The 15,634-nt window shown below is 36.1% G+C and overlaps 1 protein-coding gene and 1 long non-coding RNA gene across 3 annotated transcripts; one reads left to right on the forward strand and one right to left on the reverse strand.

Annotated features, from left to right (window-relative positions):
- Positions 1-1,349: 1,349 nt before the first annotated feature.
- On the forward strand, positions 1,350-5,350 carry LOC114804905 (uncharacterized). Its single transcript, XR_008470219.1, has 2 exons — positions 1,350-3,054; positions 3,133-5,350. It is a non-coding gene; the product is annotated as an uncharacterized LOC114804905 (long non-coding RNA).
- Positions 5,351-6,228: 878 nt separating this feature from the next.
- Positions 6,229-7,627, reverse strand: LOC105219390 (STING ER exit protein). 2 transcript variants are annotated; one of them, XM_011195492.3, is made up of 5 exons: positions 7,474-7,627; positions 7,238-7,396; positions 7,032-7,180; positions 6,519-6,779; positions 6,229-6,465 (listed from the first exon to the last, which is right to left on the reverse strand). In XM_011195492.3, the coding sequence occupies exons 2-5, from the start codon at positions 7,356-7,358 to the stop codon at positions 6,313-6,315; spliced, it is 684 nt and encodes a 227-aa protein (XP_011193794.1). In that variant the 5' UTR covers positions 7,359-7,396; positions 7,474-7,627; the 3' UTR covers positions 6,229-6,312. The 2 variants fall into 2 exon arrangements, with proteins under 2 accessions (XP_011193794.1, XP_054082467.1); XM_054226492.1 differs by having other exon boundaries at positions 7,459-7,477.
- Positions 7,628-15,634: the final 8,007 nt, after the last annotated feature.

Genomic DNA, 15,634 nt, shown 5'->3' on the forward strand with positions numbered 1-15,634 from the left:
CTTCGATTGTGGTATCCGAAGCGAATCTCGAAACGAAAATTGATTTTCGTTGAGGTATTACTACCAAATTTTTTGCCACAAACTCAGAGTTAATAGGAGGCGGATCCTGAATAGTTTTCCGCTTAAGGTTAGCGTTAATTGTTTTCGGAGGATTAAGCACATTTGAAGAGGAAGGCAAGGAGATGAGAGATTAATAAGGTATAATTTCACCGGTGATATACTTCTTACGGACAAAGTGGCAGGTTCTTCATTAGACGGACGTTTACGTTTTGATGAAGGCTTAGCATTATCATCTTGATCATTTAGGCATTTAAATGATTGAAACAACACTTCATAATGCTTAAATTTTTCTTTAAGGTTTTGAAGTTCTCGACCGATTTCTTTAAAATTATTGCGCGCCTGTTTAAAAACTTTAAATAATTCAATATCTGTCGGTCTACACTTTAAGCACGACCAGCGATGACCCTTTCCATCGAGAATAGAATCTAAGATTCTACCTGTCAATCCAGCACATTTAAGATGGGCAAGCCCGTCACAAAGCCAACAAGAAACAAAACGATCAGAATCACCTTTAATAGTACAATTCGGAAAATTGCAAGTCATTATAAAAAAAAATTAAATTGAAGGAAAAAACAAAATAGTAAATAATAATAAAAATTAAAATATGATATAATAGTGAGCAGTTTGAGAAGCACTGAGCCACTTAAAAATAACACGCAAACAGCTGCAGAGAACGTTAAATATAGAGAAGGTTCATGGTGTGCCGATTGTCACACTGGTCCGCTTTTCGAAGGGGTACTCGTTTCTATAAGCGTGTTTCACCACATGTAGCTATAAGCGTGTTTCACCACAGTTTAACATTAGAGGGCTCAAAAATAACAGATTTGAGCGTTTTCAAGTTTAAATGAGAAAAATTGTGTTAATTTCAATGTTAATAAATGTACGTTTACAGATTCGCTTATATACAATGCGCAAACGACTTGTATACACGTATATATGTATGTAATTTATAGATATTTTGTTTATATTTGATATTAAAGGACATGCGCACATATGTAATAAATGTCTACCTCATTATTTATCCCATAAAAACCTTTGAAATATAAATTAAACTAAAAATGTTATATACATATGTAAAATAATATATATAATATCTATGTATGTATATATTTAATTACTTTGGTCATGAATAATTTCTATAATATCTCAAAATCATAAACGTCCGCGCATTTGTAATTATGTGTGCATGTAAACAAATATCAAAGAATCATTCTAATTGTGTACATATGTCAATTTGTCAACATTCAATATATGTATATAAAAATGTGCACTCATGGCTTCATGTAAAATCTTTGTTGCCACGGTCAACCAATAGCCGAAGCCTATGATTTTTTGTTTTCAATTCAAAACGTTGTAATGATTGTGGAGCGTACGCAGGCAAAAAGGCCCAGATGCCCAACATGTAATGTCTTTAAGTTTTATACCTTGTTTCTTACAAAGATCAATGGTAATTATCTAAACATGACTTAATGTGTTGTTAGATATTAAAATGCATTTAAATTTATAGATAACCAATTAATACTTCAATATTTGTCAATACATATTAAGCGCAAATATTATTACGGCGGGATCACTTGAAACGGCCCTGTAAAGCTCGATGTGTCGAAAAATTGATGGCCGCCTGTGCGACGCTACATTGCGTTGTTGGTAGAACATCGGCATGCCGTAAATATGTATGAATATATATGAGCATGCAAACATATCGACATAAATTTTTGCCAGTCACAGAATTTTTGCTGAAAAATATTTTAAATCGACTCAAGGGCTATGTTGCCACTTTTCTCCCTAGGTTTTTGCGGCGTTGCAACTTTTCCTTCTCGAAGGAACATTACAAAAATCTTCAATTTATGATTTTTGTCATCGTCGCGAAAAGGCGTTTGTTGGCAAGGCATGCGCGGGGAGATGTGTATGGCGCTGCTTTTATGAATGAAGCAACTTTGCCAAGTGAATGTGCGCCTGCGTTCATGAATGAAAATGTTTTTGTTGTGTTTACTACAATATTTGGCTACGTCGATTGGCTGCCATATTGACTTGTGATGCTGCTTATGCGTTTGAGGCGCTTGTTGTTTTTGTAGAACAATGCTTTTGATTTTTTGTGGTGGTTGACAAACTTACGTGCACGCATATGCAAATGTAAGTTTGTGTGTTTGTTCAGTGACATGCAAACATATGTATGTATGTATGTAGATATATGTATACAGAGCAGTGCGTGCACATGTGACATGACCACTGACCACACTGATAAGTGATAATGATACTATTCGAATTTTTGAGGACATACATATGTATCTACATATGTACACACGTAAATGCTTATGTATATAGATATATGTACATATGCATATGCAAGTTTAAGTTATGAAATATGTTGTTTATTTTAGTATTATACGAAATGTATTATTATAAACATATTTTTCATGAAAGTATGTATTTACAACCATAGGTATATATATATGTATGTACATAGTTTTATTCCGACCATTTCTATACTCCACATAAGCTGTTTTATTTTCAATTAAAATTCGAAAGTTTTGTCAGAAATTTACAAGATTTTTACGTTGTTTTGACTACATGAATGCCAAGGAAATATTGTAGTCATTTGAAATTTCAGCTTGCAAATTCATTTCGCAGAGAAAGTTTGTTCATTAAAAATATGGATTTTAAACATCTGAGTGATTATCGTCTTTTATATAATGTAAGTGAAGTAAGTAAGGTAAATATCAACAGGCTGTGACACGAAACCACCAGTCGTTGTGGAAATTGCTCCAAAGACTGATGAGTTTGATTTCGCTGTGGGATTGTCGGACATAGAGATACCTCAAACAGATGATGAGAATGGTACAGACATCTCTGCAGGATCGTCGGACGAGTATGTCCCCGATTCGGATGATAAAGACAGCAGATGTAGTTTTAGAAGAAATCGCAGACTATGGTGATACTTATATCAATAACAAGAATGAAAATGGTAGAAATATACTTACGCGGAAGAGAAAGGTGAGTACAGCAAACAGCTTTTGAGAAATATTGTTTGGGTCTAGCCACGTCTAACTCTGAAATGTTTCCGATCAATAGATTGAAAGTCATAAATAGGTGCAGAATAAAAGGAAGTATCATCGCAACAAAGGGAACCCGTATATCACTAAGAGTGGCAAAAGAGTTGAAGAACGTGTTCCGAAACCCATTGACTGTAAGTGCCGCCATAATTGCACAGAAAACTTCTCAGAAGAAGAGCGCACAGAGGTCAATGCAGAATATTGGAATTTAGGCGACTATTCGAGGCAGCGACTGTTCCTGTCCAATTGCGTGAAAATTGAGAAGTGCAAAAGGACGTTGACAATTGGATCACGGCAGGCGAACACATTTAATTATACTCTCAAAGCCAAACAGGTATGCAAGAAGTTTTTTTTAAACACTTTGAACTTGTCAGACGGCGCAATATCTGTGTTAGCGAAGAAGATGTGCCAAAATGAATTTACTGATAAGAGGGGTCAACATGGCCACCAGAGAAAATTAGACGAAGAGCCAGTTGCGCTTATCAAACAGCACATCAAGTCATTTCCAGCCGTCGAAAGCCATTACACTCGAGCAAAAAAGTCAACGACTTTATTTTGCCTCCGACTTAACAATATCAAAAATGTACGATTTATTCAAAGAACTCCACCCGGACGCTATCATTAAAGAAAACTTTTATCGCCGGATATTTTGCATGAATTATAATTATTCTTTCCACCGTCCAAAAAAGGACACCTGCTTAACATGGGAGAGGTACAAAAACGCTGAGGACAAAGACTCATTTCAGAAATCCTATGATGAACACATCTTAACAACCAAACTGACAAGGAATCAGCTAAAAGTAACAGTAGTTTAAAAGTGTTTACTTTTGACCTCCAGTCAGTGTTAACGACTCCTTGTAGCAACGTAAGCACGATGTATTACAGTCGAAAGTTCGCCACGTATAATAACGCATTTTACGACATTGCCAGTCGAGGTTACTGTTTTCTATGGGATGAAAATCAGGGTCAACGAGGATAGGACGAAATTGGGACCACAATATGGAAAATGATGAACTCGTTAGACGAATCGGTAACCGATGTTATTCTCTACTCAGACTGCTGCGGGGGACCAAACAGAAACAGGTTCATTGCTACACTATTGATTTATATCAACAATACCTCGAAGCTTAATTCGATAACAATTAAGTACCTCCAAATCGGACACACACAAATGGAGGCAGATTCGATGCACTCTGCAATAGAACATGCGAAGAGAAGTATATGCGTTTATTCGCCGGAAGAATGGCCAACTATAATGAGACTGGCAAGACGGAAAAACCCATATGATGTAGAGAGGCTTCAATAGAGTGATATGATTGATCTCAAAGCCATGTTGTCGAGTTTAGGCCATAGCCTTAAGAAAAATATAAAAAATGGCTCGGTAAATTGGCTTAATGTTAAATTACTCCAAGTGAACAAAATTCAACGACAACAATTATTATACAAGGGGGAATGGGATGGAGACTTGAAAGTAATTGATATTGGAGGAACGTGAAAAACAAAAGAGATGTTCAACTTTTCTTTTACTGGCAAATACCCCAAAGTGTATTCAACAAAGTGAACTATGTATATGACATTTCATTTTTTTTACCCAAATTTGACATGTTTGTTGCCATTGATTTAACCTTTACATTTATTCCAAAATTAAAATTTTGAAATTCAAAAGTAAAAAAATTTTAAACCAAAAAAAATATTTTTTAAATGAATAAAAGAAAATGCCGAATACTTTATGCTTATGCAAAACAACTCATGGAAGCAATTTACTAATGTTATGTGCTCCAACTGACAAATTGCAAACAATTTTATCAATATATATTATATTGTTCAAGATAAAAAAGACGGGTTAATTTAAACAAATACATGAATTGTTTACTATTTTATTGTCAAAAACGGGTATGTCAAATACTTAGTTCACTTTGTTGAATACACTTTGAATAACCCAAATTGGAAAGTAATGAATAATGCCACTGAATTAACAAAACTATGAAATAATTACTTTTATAATGTTACAAATTGATATTTTTGAGATCAAATATTTTAATAAAAATACCGTAAAATTATTGACAAAATAAAATAGTGTATCAGATACATCATACGAATTCCTTAAAAAATAAAATGGCCTATATGGAGGACCTGCGCTTTGAATAACATAATTATGGTCTTAAAGGATGCGTAGAATAAAAAAAACTTGGTAAATTTAAAGACAAGAAACGGTATAATGTACTCATCGACGCGAATCCACTATGAAGAATTTTTATTTACCGCGATATTGAGGTTTTAATAGACATCTGATTTGACAAAAACTTTAAACTCGATTTTCTCAAAACCCAAAAAAAATGATACGCTATATATTGAGGGGACGATATAACCCTATTTCTAACTCGTTTAGTTTTGGGTGTTACAAACAACCGTTAGGTGATCAAAACTATAATACTCTCTTTAGCAACTTTGTTGCGAGAGTATAAAAAAGATGAACTTTATATGGAATTCGTCAGCTTAATATCATTTTCCTTATAATTAATATTATTTAATATTATTTTAAAGTAACGGCCGTTGTTGTTGGGGGATCTCAACTAAATTTAAAACTGCCTAAATTTTGGGTGAATCCCCCTTAACATTTCGGGGTATGAAAAATAAGTTACGTTCAACCCGATATACACTAAAAATTTCATACAACATTGCGAGCGACAATTTTATATAATATTAGATAATACTTTGTAACGGATAACTGACGCATATGACTATTAGGTAGACATGGTACAAATACCTGTTATATACATATACATATTTTTAAATTATTAAAAATATCTGGTTAAAAGGTTTAGTAAAAATAGATATTTTTAGGGGAAGCAAAAAGTATAGCGTTTGTTCATAACGAAATCTTGATGTGGATCTCATTAGAGTCTTATGTAAATCCATACTATATTTATGGGCCTATAAGAACGTTTTGAGTATTCTAATTATCAAAGTCAATATCTATTAAACTTTCAACAAAATATGTATCTTTTATAATTTTTACGTTAAAACAAACTTATGATTGATACGCGCTGATCAATGGTGTCGCTAATGTACCAGCTAATCACCTTACTTAGAACGGAAAGTAATACGCACATAATTTTGCAATTATGGTTAAAATTTTAAATTTTACAATCTATTTCATAACGTTAAAATAAGACTTATCATTTAAGGCATAAATAATTTACATATCAAGCAATGTTCCTCTCGCTTTCTTTGCAACGGGTGCTTCCTCCGTCTTATTACGTATAGCCAAATCCGCCAATTTTCCACCTTTTCGCTGCAGTTGTTTCTCTATAATTTTTGCATTATTTGCGTAACTATCAGCTATTTCACGCTGTAATAAAATACATTAGTGTGCATATTAAAATAATAATAATAATTACATACAGCTTCGATTTCATCCTCCTCTTCGTCAATGGTTGACACAGTAACAGAACTGAATTTACCCATGTGCTTTGTATGTCGGGTTACCATAATTTTTTCGCTAGTACCAAATCCAACACCCTCAATGCATGAATCGGCTGTCATTACTTCTTCTGATTCTAGGGAATTTTCCATCTTCTTACGCACTAATGAGCCTCGAATAATAAATGTAACATCAGAAGCCGGATCGTGGCGATAGTACAAAGGCAGACTGCAATGTTTACACTTAAAAATGCATTTTAAAAACGCTAATTTAATAAAAAGGAAGACTGAACATTCATTTGTAATGTTTAATTCGAAAGAGTTTGAACCGTGGACACAAATATCTTAATCAATGTTTCGTATTATAAAATACATCATGTATTACTTTAATTTAAATTAAACTAAAATATTAAATTTTTTTTCACTCACTTTCCGAATTCATTACAATGTAGTTTTCTACATACAGTTTTACACAAACTGCAATAAATGACTTACATTCAGATGATATTGCCGTTCATATCCCTTTTCACGTTTAATGTAAAGAGACTTCCCTTCCTCAAAAGCCAGCTTATGAGCATGATTTTTACCATCAATAACACGAGCTCCGTCCGCAGGCCGCAGTGGTAAGATATCAATGGTACAATCTGATATATAAGTTCGAATATAGAAAATAATATAACTCCTCAATTAATTATATTCACCAAGTATTAAGGTCAGCTTCCCACAAAGACAGTAGTATATATTTAATGGTTTTTCTTCACTGTATTCTTCTTGATCTTTAGAATCGGAACATACAATACTACGTGAAACAACTTTAGGCATGGTAAATACTCAAAATACTCCTTTAGGTTTTGTAGCTCCTAGTTTGTTTTGTATGAAAGAAATATAAAATAAAATATAAACGGATAAATCTTTCTAGTACAGTAATTCCACAAACCCCAATGCAAATATTGTTTACGATAACTAAACATATGTGTAGCTCACAACAGAAAATTTTTTGGAAACCCACTCGATTAAATTACAAAATCGATTTCCGATAATTGGATATTGTAACGAAATTGACACTAGAACCAACTACCTTGCAAGCAGGTACCGGCGAATTCTTCGGTGAAAAGCCAGGGAGCGGTACTAGAACTTTCAATGAAAGTTTCTATGCGATTCTTAAAGGCGAATTGACAAAAGTACCCGAAACTATTGCGTACGTGTGATCGTTCATCCCTTTCTTGCACATTACATACATCATTTTGCACAATTCTGTGACTGATCTTGGTACAATCACGGATGAAAGACCCAAAACTGCGAACCAAAACTACATGTGCACTTTCAGTACTGTTCTTGGTACTATTACGGATGAAAGACCCAAAACTGCGAACCAAAACTCCACGTGCACTTTCAGTACTGCGACCAACAAAAGCCCAAAAACTATACCCGCTATTTTCGGTTAGTTCTATCAAAATCCCAAATGAGAATTTAATAACAAAATCATTAATTGTAATATAATATATATTTATTGAAAATATCATGCCATTTAGGTGTTTATTATTATATTTACTTTAAACATACATATATTATCGTACTACACTATATACATATGTATAAAGAATTGAATAGTTGAACAATTTTTGCTATCGGACAGAGGCTGGAGGAAGAGTGGCAAATGTCAAATACCCCGTGCGGGCTGGAAGTGTAAGCTGCGCACATTATGTGAGCACTCTTTTGGTTTCTTTAAGAGTTTTTATAAGATCTGTTCTTTCATTAATTTCACTAGTACTAGATTCGGCACGATTCCGATTACTTTGGCGGTCGGGGTTTGACAACTCCGATCGGTATAAATGGGGTATCGGGTGAAAGAGGAGGCTCTCCAGAGCAGGAATATATATAAATATTCGGGTCGGCTTAAGTATACCGTCCCACGATTTAGGGGACTAATTTCACTAATTTGTTTTTGCATATTTATTTTTAACAAATTGTATCAAAATTTGCTGTATATAAACATTTAAGTTTTTGCACAATTTTCTTTATTTGTATTGTAACGGATTTCCAAAATCTGCCGTTTACTCTAAAACTCTACCCTGAGTTCGATCACTGGATTGTCAAATAAAAGTCACACTTTAATGGCTATACACTAATCTTTATTTCTAATTCCTTATAACTTAACACTTTAGTACTCAATACTCTACTTTACAACTCTAACTTATAACTTGTTTACACTTTGCTCGACAACTCTCTCCTTAGAATTGTCCTCACTCGACAACTCTCTTATTAGAACTGTGTCTTGCTGCCAGCCCGGCAGCCCTTATATAGTCGATTGCTAGCATGTTATCGTCACTCGAACATTCTGGCAACTACGAATATCGATGTCTAGATAGATCTGGCAAGTTATCGATTTCGATTGTCAATTCAAGTTTGTTCTGGTGCCATTTTCGTTACACTGCCCTCCACTTAAGTCTGATCGTCCCGATTAGACATACTTCCAGAACCAAACGCTTAGCATTTCTTCCCCTAATTCGTCTTCTAGGACACTGTCGTCCTCCTTAACATTCCTTTTTCCATTGGCATTAATCCTAAATTTTAAATCATTCCGTAACCAAAAATTATACTCGCAGTGGTCTACGCCGTTGATTCCAGGAACATGGATATATGGAGATCCTCTGTATCTATGACGATACCTGTCCACCAGCTTTCTAAAATGCTCTTCCAAATTTCGGATGAATCTTTCCACCATGATAACGGATCGTGGATGTGATGCAGCTTCAAATATTTTTCGGACACTTTGCTTCTGGCACATCTCCCAACTTTTGATTTCTACGTCCACCATCCCGTCAGTCTCTTGGCTTAGAATTGGGTATTTCTCCGTCCTAGCCATCAAACCACTCCTGTTTCCTGATTTGCTGGTAGGTAATTGACCAGCTACAACCATGGCAAATTGCTGCAATGGCGTTCCCAAACTGTACTGCTTCATCTGACCATGTCTCTTGGAACTCGACATCTCATTTGCAATGCAATCTCTCATTGATTGACGACAACCAACCCAACAAAACTGATTCCTCAACTTTCCCAAGGTTTCCGTGATTCTTATGTGCTCTTCACTTGGACCTTTGCGCATCTCGTAGCAAACTTTAGGCGATCTTTCATTTCGAACAACCACGAGAGATCGGGAGCAGTATCCTCCTTTGCCTTTCCACACTCGATATAAGCAACCAGCGACCAACTTGAAACTGTTCCACTGTGCCTTTGAGAATAGAGGTTCTGCAGACATTTCTTCATTCTTTGGATGTTTCACAACTGGAGCTTCATCTTGAGATTCTTGTTCCTTCATATCACAATCTTTTGTCCATGACACGTCTGTCTTCTCTGGGATCACCTGCGTCGATTTATGCACCTCCTGTTCCTTCAACTGTGTCGACACCTGTGCTGAAACCTGCGATGGTATACCCTCTCCATGCACTTCCAGCTGTGTTGACACCTCTTCTCTTTGTAAGGTCACCTCCATCGACTCCTCCTCTTTCAGCTGTGAGGACACCCCATTCACCTCCAATTGTGGTAACCAAATCTCTCCATGCGCTTCCAAAGGTCTTGACAATCGCGCCTCATTCGCTTCCTCGTGCGCTTCCAGCTGTGTTAACACTTCTACTCCTTTTGAAGTCACATCCATTGGCTCATCCGCCTCCTCTTTTTCCAACTGTGAGGATACCCTATTCGCTTCCGACTGTGCTGACAAAATCTGCCCATGCGCTTCCAAAGTCCTTGACATACACACATCATTCGCTTCGGTCTGTGTAAACAACTCGTCTTGCGTTTCCAGCTGTATTGACACATCCGCTTTATTTGAAGTCTCGTCCATTGATTCTTCCTTCTACTTTCCTAACTCTGAAGATACCCCATTCGCTTCCAACTTCCGCTCTTTTAACTGTACCGATATTTGAGCTGATATCTGCGTTGATAGCTCTGTTATTTGGTCCTTTATTTGTTGGGACAACTTTGTTGTTAAGCGTGTGTCATGGTCTTCAAACAATGACAACTGCTGGGCTTTCATCTCTAATGACTGCGCCTGGAACTGTGACGATATTACAGACAAAAGTTTGTTCATGTCCAGTACCCCTGATGAACATGGAATCTCTTCCTTTTCCTCAATTTTCGTTGTTGATTCCTCTAACAGCGATTCAAAAACAAATTCGTCCACGTTGATGTTTTCTTCTTCCATCGCCTCTCGCAAACGAGCTTGTAACTCAGCTTTCAACCCATTCGTTGCTAGGCCTCGTTGTTCCAACTCCTTTTTGAGTTGTGGTATCTTTAAATCGTTGAACTTAATCATTATCTCCTATGGAATTTTATTTGTCAATCCCACTTCTGACACCAATTGTAACGGATTTCCAAAATCTGCCGTTTACTCTAAAACTCTACCCTGAGTTCGATCACTGGATTGTCAAATAAAAGTCACACTTTAATGGCTATACACTAATCTTTATTTCTAATTCCTTATAACTTAACACTTTAGTACTCAATACTCTACTTTACCAGTCTAACTTATAACTTGTTTACACTTTGCTCGACAACTCTCTCCTTAGAATTGTCCTCACTCGACAACTCTCTTATTAGAACTGTGTCTTGCTGCCAGCCCGGCAGCCCTTATATAGTCGATTGCTAGCATGTTATCGTCACTCGAACATTCTGGCAACTACGAATATCGATGTCTAGATAGATCTGGCAAGTTATCGATTTCGATTGTCAATTCAAGTTTGTTCTGGTGCCATTTTCGTTACAGTATAATAAAAAAGGGTTGCATTCTGACACAAAATAAGTGTTACCATATCACATATTTTGTAAACGAATTATAAGAATCACAATAATGAAAAAGAAAGATTGTATCCCAAATATAATAAGCAAAGAAGTTCTACGCGGAAGAACTTGTTATTCCACCACTTTGATAATCCCCGGTGTTGGCTCGACCAGGGTTATTTTTTTGATGCGCGGCCGAAGGCCGCCTCTGCAGAAAGTAGTTCTACGCGGAAGAACTTGTTATTCCACCTCTTTGATAATCCCCGGTGTTGGCTCGACCTGGGTTATTTTTTTGAAGCGCAGAAAGTAGGTCTACGCGGAAGAACTTGTCATTCCACCCCTTTGATAATCCCCGGTGTTGGTGGTGTTTACTTAATAACTATTTATAGGGTATTTGTTTTCTTCATTTTGGGGATTTTATTAATTTTGATTATTTTTATTCGATTGCATGTGGCAACACTTATGTTCTGTCATCTTGCAACCCTTTTGTTATTGTACAAATAAACATAATTGTGCAAAAAGTTAAATGTTTATTTACAGCAAATTTTGATATAATTTGTTAAAAATAAATATGCAAAAACAAATTAGTGAAACGTAAATATATTTAAAGAGCAAAATATATGAGAAAAATTCCCTATACAGTGAGAAATAACGTGTTGAAAATTGTTAATTTTAAATCTTCAATTGCAAATATCTCAGAAACTATAGGTTTGCGGCGGCAATAATTATATATATTCGTAATCTGGAGATCCTCCTCTATACGTCCATATTCATTTTAACCCCGAAATCGTGGGACGGTATACTAAAGTTTTCCCAAATATACTGTAACGGATTTCCAAAATCTGTTGTTTACTCTAAAACTCTACCCTGAGTTCGATCACTGGATTGTCAAATAAAAGTCACATTTTAATGGCTATACACTAATCTTTATTTCTAATTCCGGCACAATTCCGATTACTATGGTGCCGCGATCTGATTACACCGTTGGAAAGAGGACGTCCTCCCGATTCAAAAATATATAGGGTAATAGGTACCGCAGACGCCTAGTTTTCGAGATATTCCGCTTTAAAGATAAAAAAATCAAAATTTTCAACTAGCTATTTCACACAATTTAATACACTTTAACACATTTTACGCATTTTTTTCACCTCAAATATAATAAATAAAACTGTAGGCGTTGCATTAAATGTACATTTTACCTTTATTATATAATTTTAAAGTCAGAATTATATGTTTCAAAAATCACTTTTCACTCTCAAATTTATGTGTTTACAATTATGCGGAAAACGAGCGTTGCCACATTGTAGATACCATATATAAATTCATCCATAAATTCCTCTTTTTGCGAAAATTCCTCTTTTTTGCCAAAATTCCTCTTCTTTTATTAAACAAAATAAATTTTTAAAAATCATATCGAGGACAGCCTTTTATTTTGCTCACACTTGTATTGGCTTGACCAGAAAGGAGTTCTACGCGAAAAAACTTCGAACACACCTGGTTTTGGCTCGACCAGGGTAATTTTTTTGAAGCGCGGCCGAAGGCCCCCAGTGCAGAGAGGAGTTCTAAGCGAAAAAAAACTTTGGACGCCCCAGTTTTGGCTCGACCAGGGTTATTTTGTTAAAGCGCGGCCGAAGGCCGCCAGTGCAGAAAGAAGTTCTACGCGAAAAAAAATTTGGACACCCCGGTTTTGGCTCGACGTGTGATCGTTCATCCCTTTCTTGCACATTACATTCATCATTTAGCAATGTTTATATACCTCTTGCACAAATTGGGGAATGGTATTGGTACAATCACGGATGAAAGACCCAAAACTGCGAACCAAAACTAAACGTGCACTTTCAGTACTGTGACCCACAAAAGCCCAGAAACTATACCCGCTATTTTCGGTTAGTTCTACCAAAATCCCAAATGAGAATTTAATAACAAAATCATTAATTATATTTCATATTTATTTAAAATATCATGCCATTTAGGTGTTTATTATATTTACTTGATAAATGTATTATCGTACTACACTATATACATATGTAAACGTATTGAATATTTGAACAATTTTTGCTATCTGACAAAGGCTGGAGGAAGAGTGGCAAATGCCAAATACCCCGAGCGGCCTGGAAGTGTAAGCTGCGCACATTATGTGAGGACTATTTTGGTTTCTTTAGGAGATTTGGAAGATCTGTTCTTTCATTAATATCATTAGTACTAGATGCGTTCATTTTCTGGGAGGAGGGTTTCTATAAAATATGAAGTAAAATTAGAATTTTTACAACATAAAAGTTGGTAATAATTACCTTATGTTTCAGGAATTCTAAATCTAGCACTGGCAACGTTCTAGTCTTAACATCCATGCTCTTGCTGTAGTATTTCCATTGAACTAATTTCGGTGAATCCATGTCCTTGTAAAGCGATACAACAACGTTATGATTGCTCAATACAAGGTGAAAATGAATCAAAAAAGTCCTCCTAATTGAACATACAAGTAGTTTTTAAATTTCTATGATCACAAACATTCACTTAAATTTACCCTTTAATTTTTGAGTTTTAGCTGCTAATGGCACGGCCAAATGAGAGGCCGGTAATTCTAAAAATACTGCAACTGCTTTGCCCTCTAGCTCATTGGCAAAACCCAGTTTACACACGTCGCGATGATAAACGGTTACAAAAGCACCTAAGCCATGTCGTTTCAGTTCTTCCCGGACTTGTGTTGAGCAAAAGGTTTAATTGCACGTAAAAAAGTGACATTAAACCTAATATCTGGTGCGTAAATGATTTGTTTTCGAAGTAGCAGCGTTTGCATCCATAGTTCTGGATTTGCTTGCAGCACATATTCCATCGATTCGAAAGTTCTACACTGCTACCATAAGTGACACCAATTAGGTTGCGTACCTTTAACTCGCCGTATGAGGTTTAAAATATCTGTAAAATTTTAGAATTTAAGGCAAGATAATATTATTATATTCAACAATTATTTGCGTATTCAATGGTTTCGCCCTTGATGTTGGCCATTGTTGGCGTAGCTTCTATTGCGTGCTTCGAATTGACAATGCAATGAAGTATTACTGTATTCGCCCTCTTCTATTCCATATTTTGGCTTTAGCAAACTTTTAGTGTATAGCCATTAAAGTGTGACTTTTATCTGACAATCCTGTGATCGAACTCAGGGTAGAGTTTCAGCGTTAACGACAGATTTCGGAAATCCTTCATATTGTATGTTTAAATGTATTCATAAAGTGTGTTTTAATTGTATAACGTTTTTCTCCGTGTTGGGAATTTTTATAAATCACATACGTTGGACAGATGAATTGAGAGGTTAGGTGGGTTTCCAAATTTGAAAACCATTAACAAATAGTACACTATATTTAAAATATTCCCAAAGATTTCAAATCGATCCGAGTAAAAGAGCCTTTCGAAGTTCCACGAAACAGGCAACGTCAGTTTCAATTTAAAACTTCAAACGCGTTTATATCAAACCTCAACGGTAGTCGGTAGACACGATTTCTCGGAAAGTTAAGAACCGATTTTGTTAAAATTTTACACCATTATTGAAATGGATAGGATCATTTGTAGAAGTTCACGTAAGTGAGGAAAGTTTTTGATTGTCATTCACTTGGGAGTGGCCAAAAATCCGTCAACAAACACAATGAAGGTTCGACGTCTGAGAGCACTCGGAATAAGGGAACTGTGGAACGGCATCTCAAACTCACTGCGTACCGCTGCAGCCGAAACAATTGGATTTCGGCAACCACAAAAAACAAGCTGGTACGATGAGGATTGCCGTCTCGCAGCGGTAAGAAAACACCAGGCAACGTTGCAAACGACCATATCACGTGCGGGATGGGATAGATACCGAGAGCTGAAGAGGCCGAAATGGGTGAGTACGAAGAGCTTGAGAATCTGGCAGACAGAGGTAATGCTCGAAAATTTTATGAATAAATTAAGCGACTTAACGAAGGTTTCAAGACCGGAGCACCCTCATGTAGAGACCAATGACCAATGCTGAATGACAGTGAAAGTACAACACCAGGAGATGGCGAACCCGATTCCACAATCGATGACGATGAAACAGATGTTACATTACCCGACCATGAAGAAATTCGAATAGCAATTACCCGCCTGAAGAACAACAAAGCGGCGGGGCCCGATAGATTACCGGACAAACTATTCAAATACGGAGGCGAAGAACTGATAAGATACATGCATCAGCTTCTTTGCAGAATATGGTCGGAAGAGAGCATGCCTGACGATTGGAATTTCAGTGTGCTCTGCCCAATCCATAAAAAAGGAGATCCCACGAAAAGGAGCTGCCTTTAAGTCGCGAT

Source organism: Zeugodacus cucurbitae, chromosome 3, assembly GCF_028554725.1.
Source record: "Zeugodacus cucurbitae isolate PBARC_wt_2022May chromosome 3, idZeuCucr1.2, whole genome shotgun sequence".
Classification (NCBI taxonomy): Eukaryota; Metazoa; Arthropoda; class Insecta; order Diptera; family Tephritidae; genus Zeugodacus; species Zeugodacus cucurbitae.

Excerpts from the sequence above, each read along its gene's own strand:
- LOC105219390 (XM_011195492.3), bottom strand. The coding sequence starts at position 7,358 with ATGCCTAAAGTTGTTTCACGTAGTATTGTATGTTCCGATTCTAAAGAT. Across the intron at positions 7,181-7,237 it reads GAAGCTGACCTTAATACTTG|ATTGTACCATTGATATCTTA; the intron begins GTGAATATAATT and ends CTTATATATCAG. Across the intron at positions 6,466-6,518 it reads AGGAGGATGAAATCGAAGCT|CGTGAAATAGCTGATAGTTA; the intron begins GTATGTAATTAT and ends ATTTTATTACAG.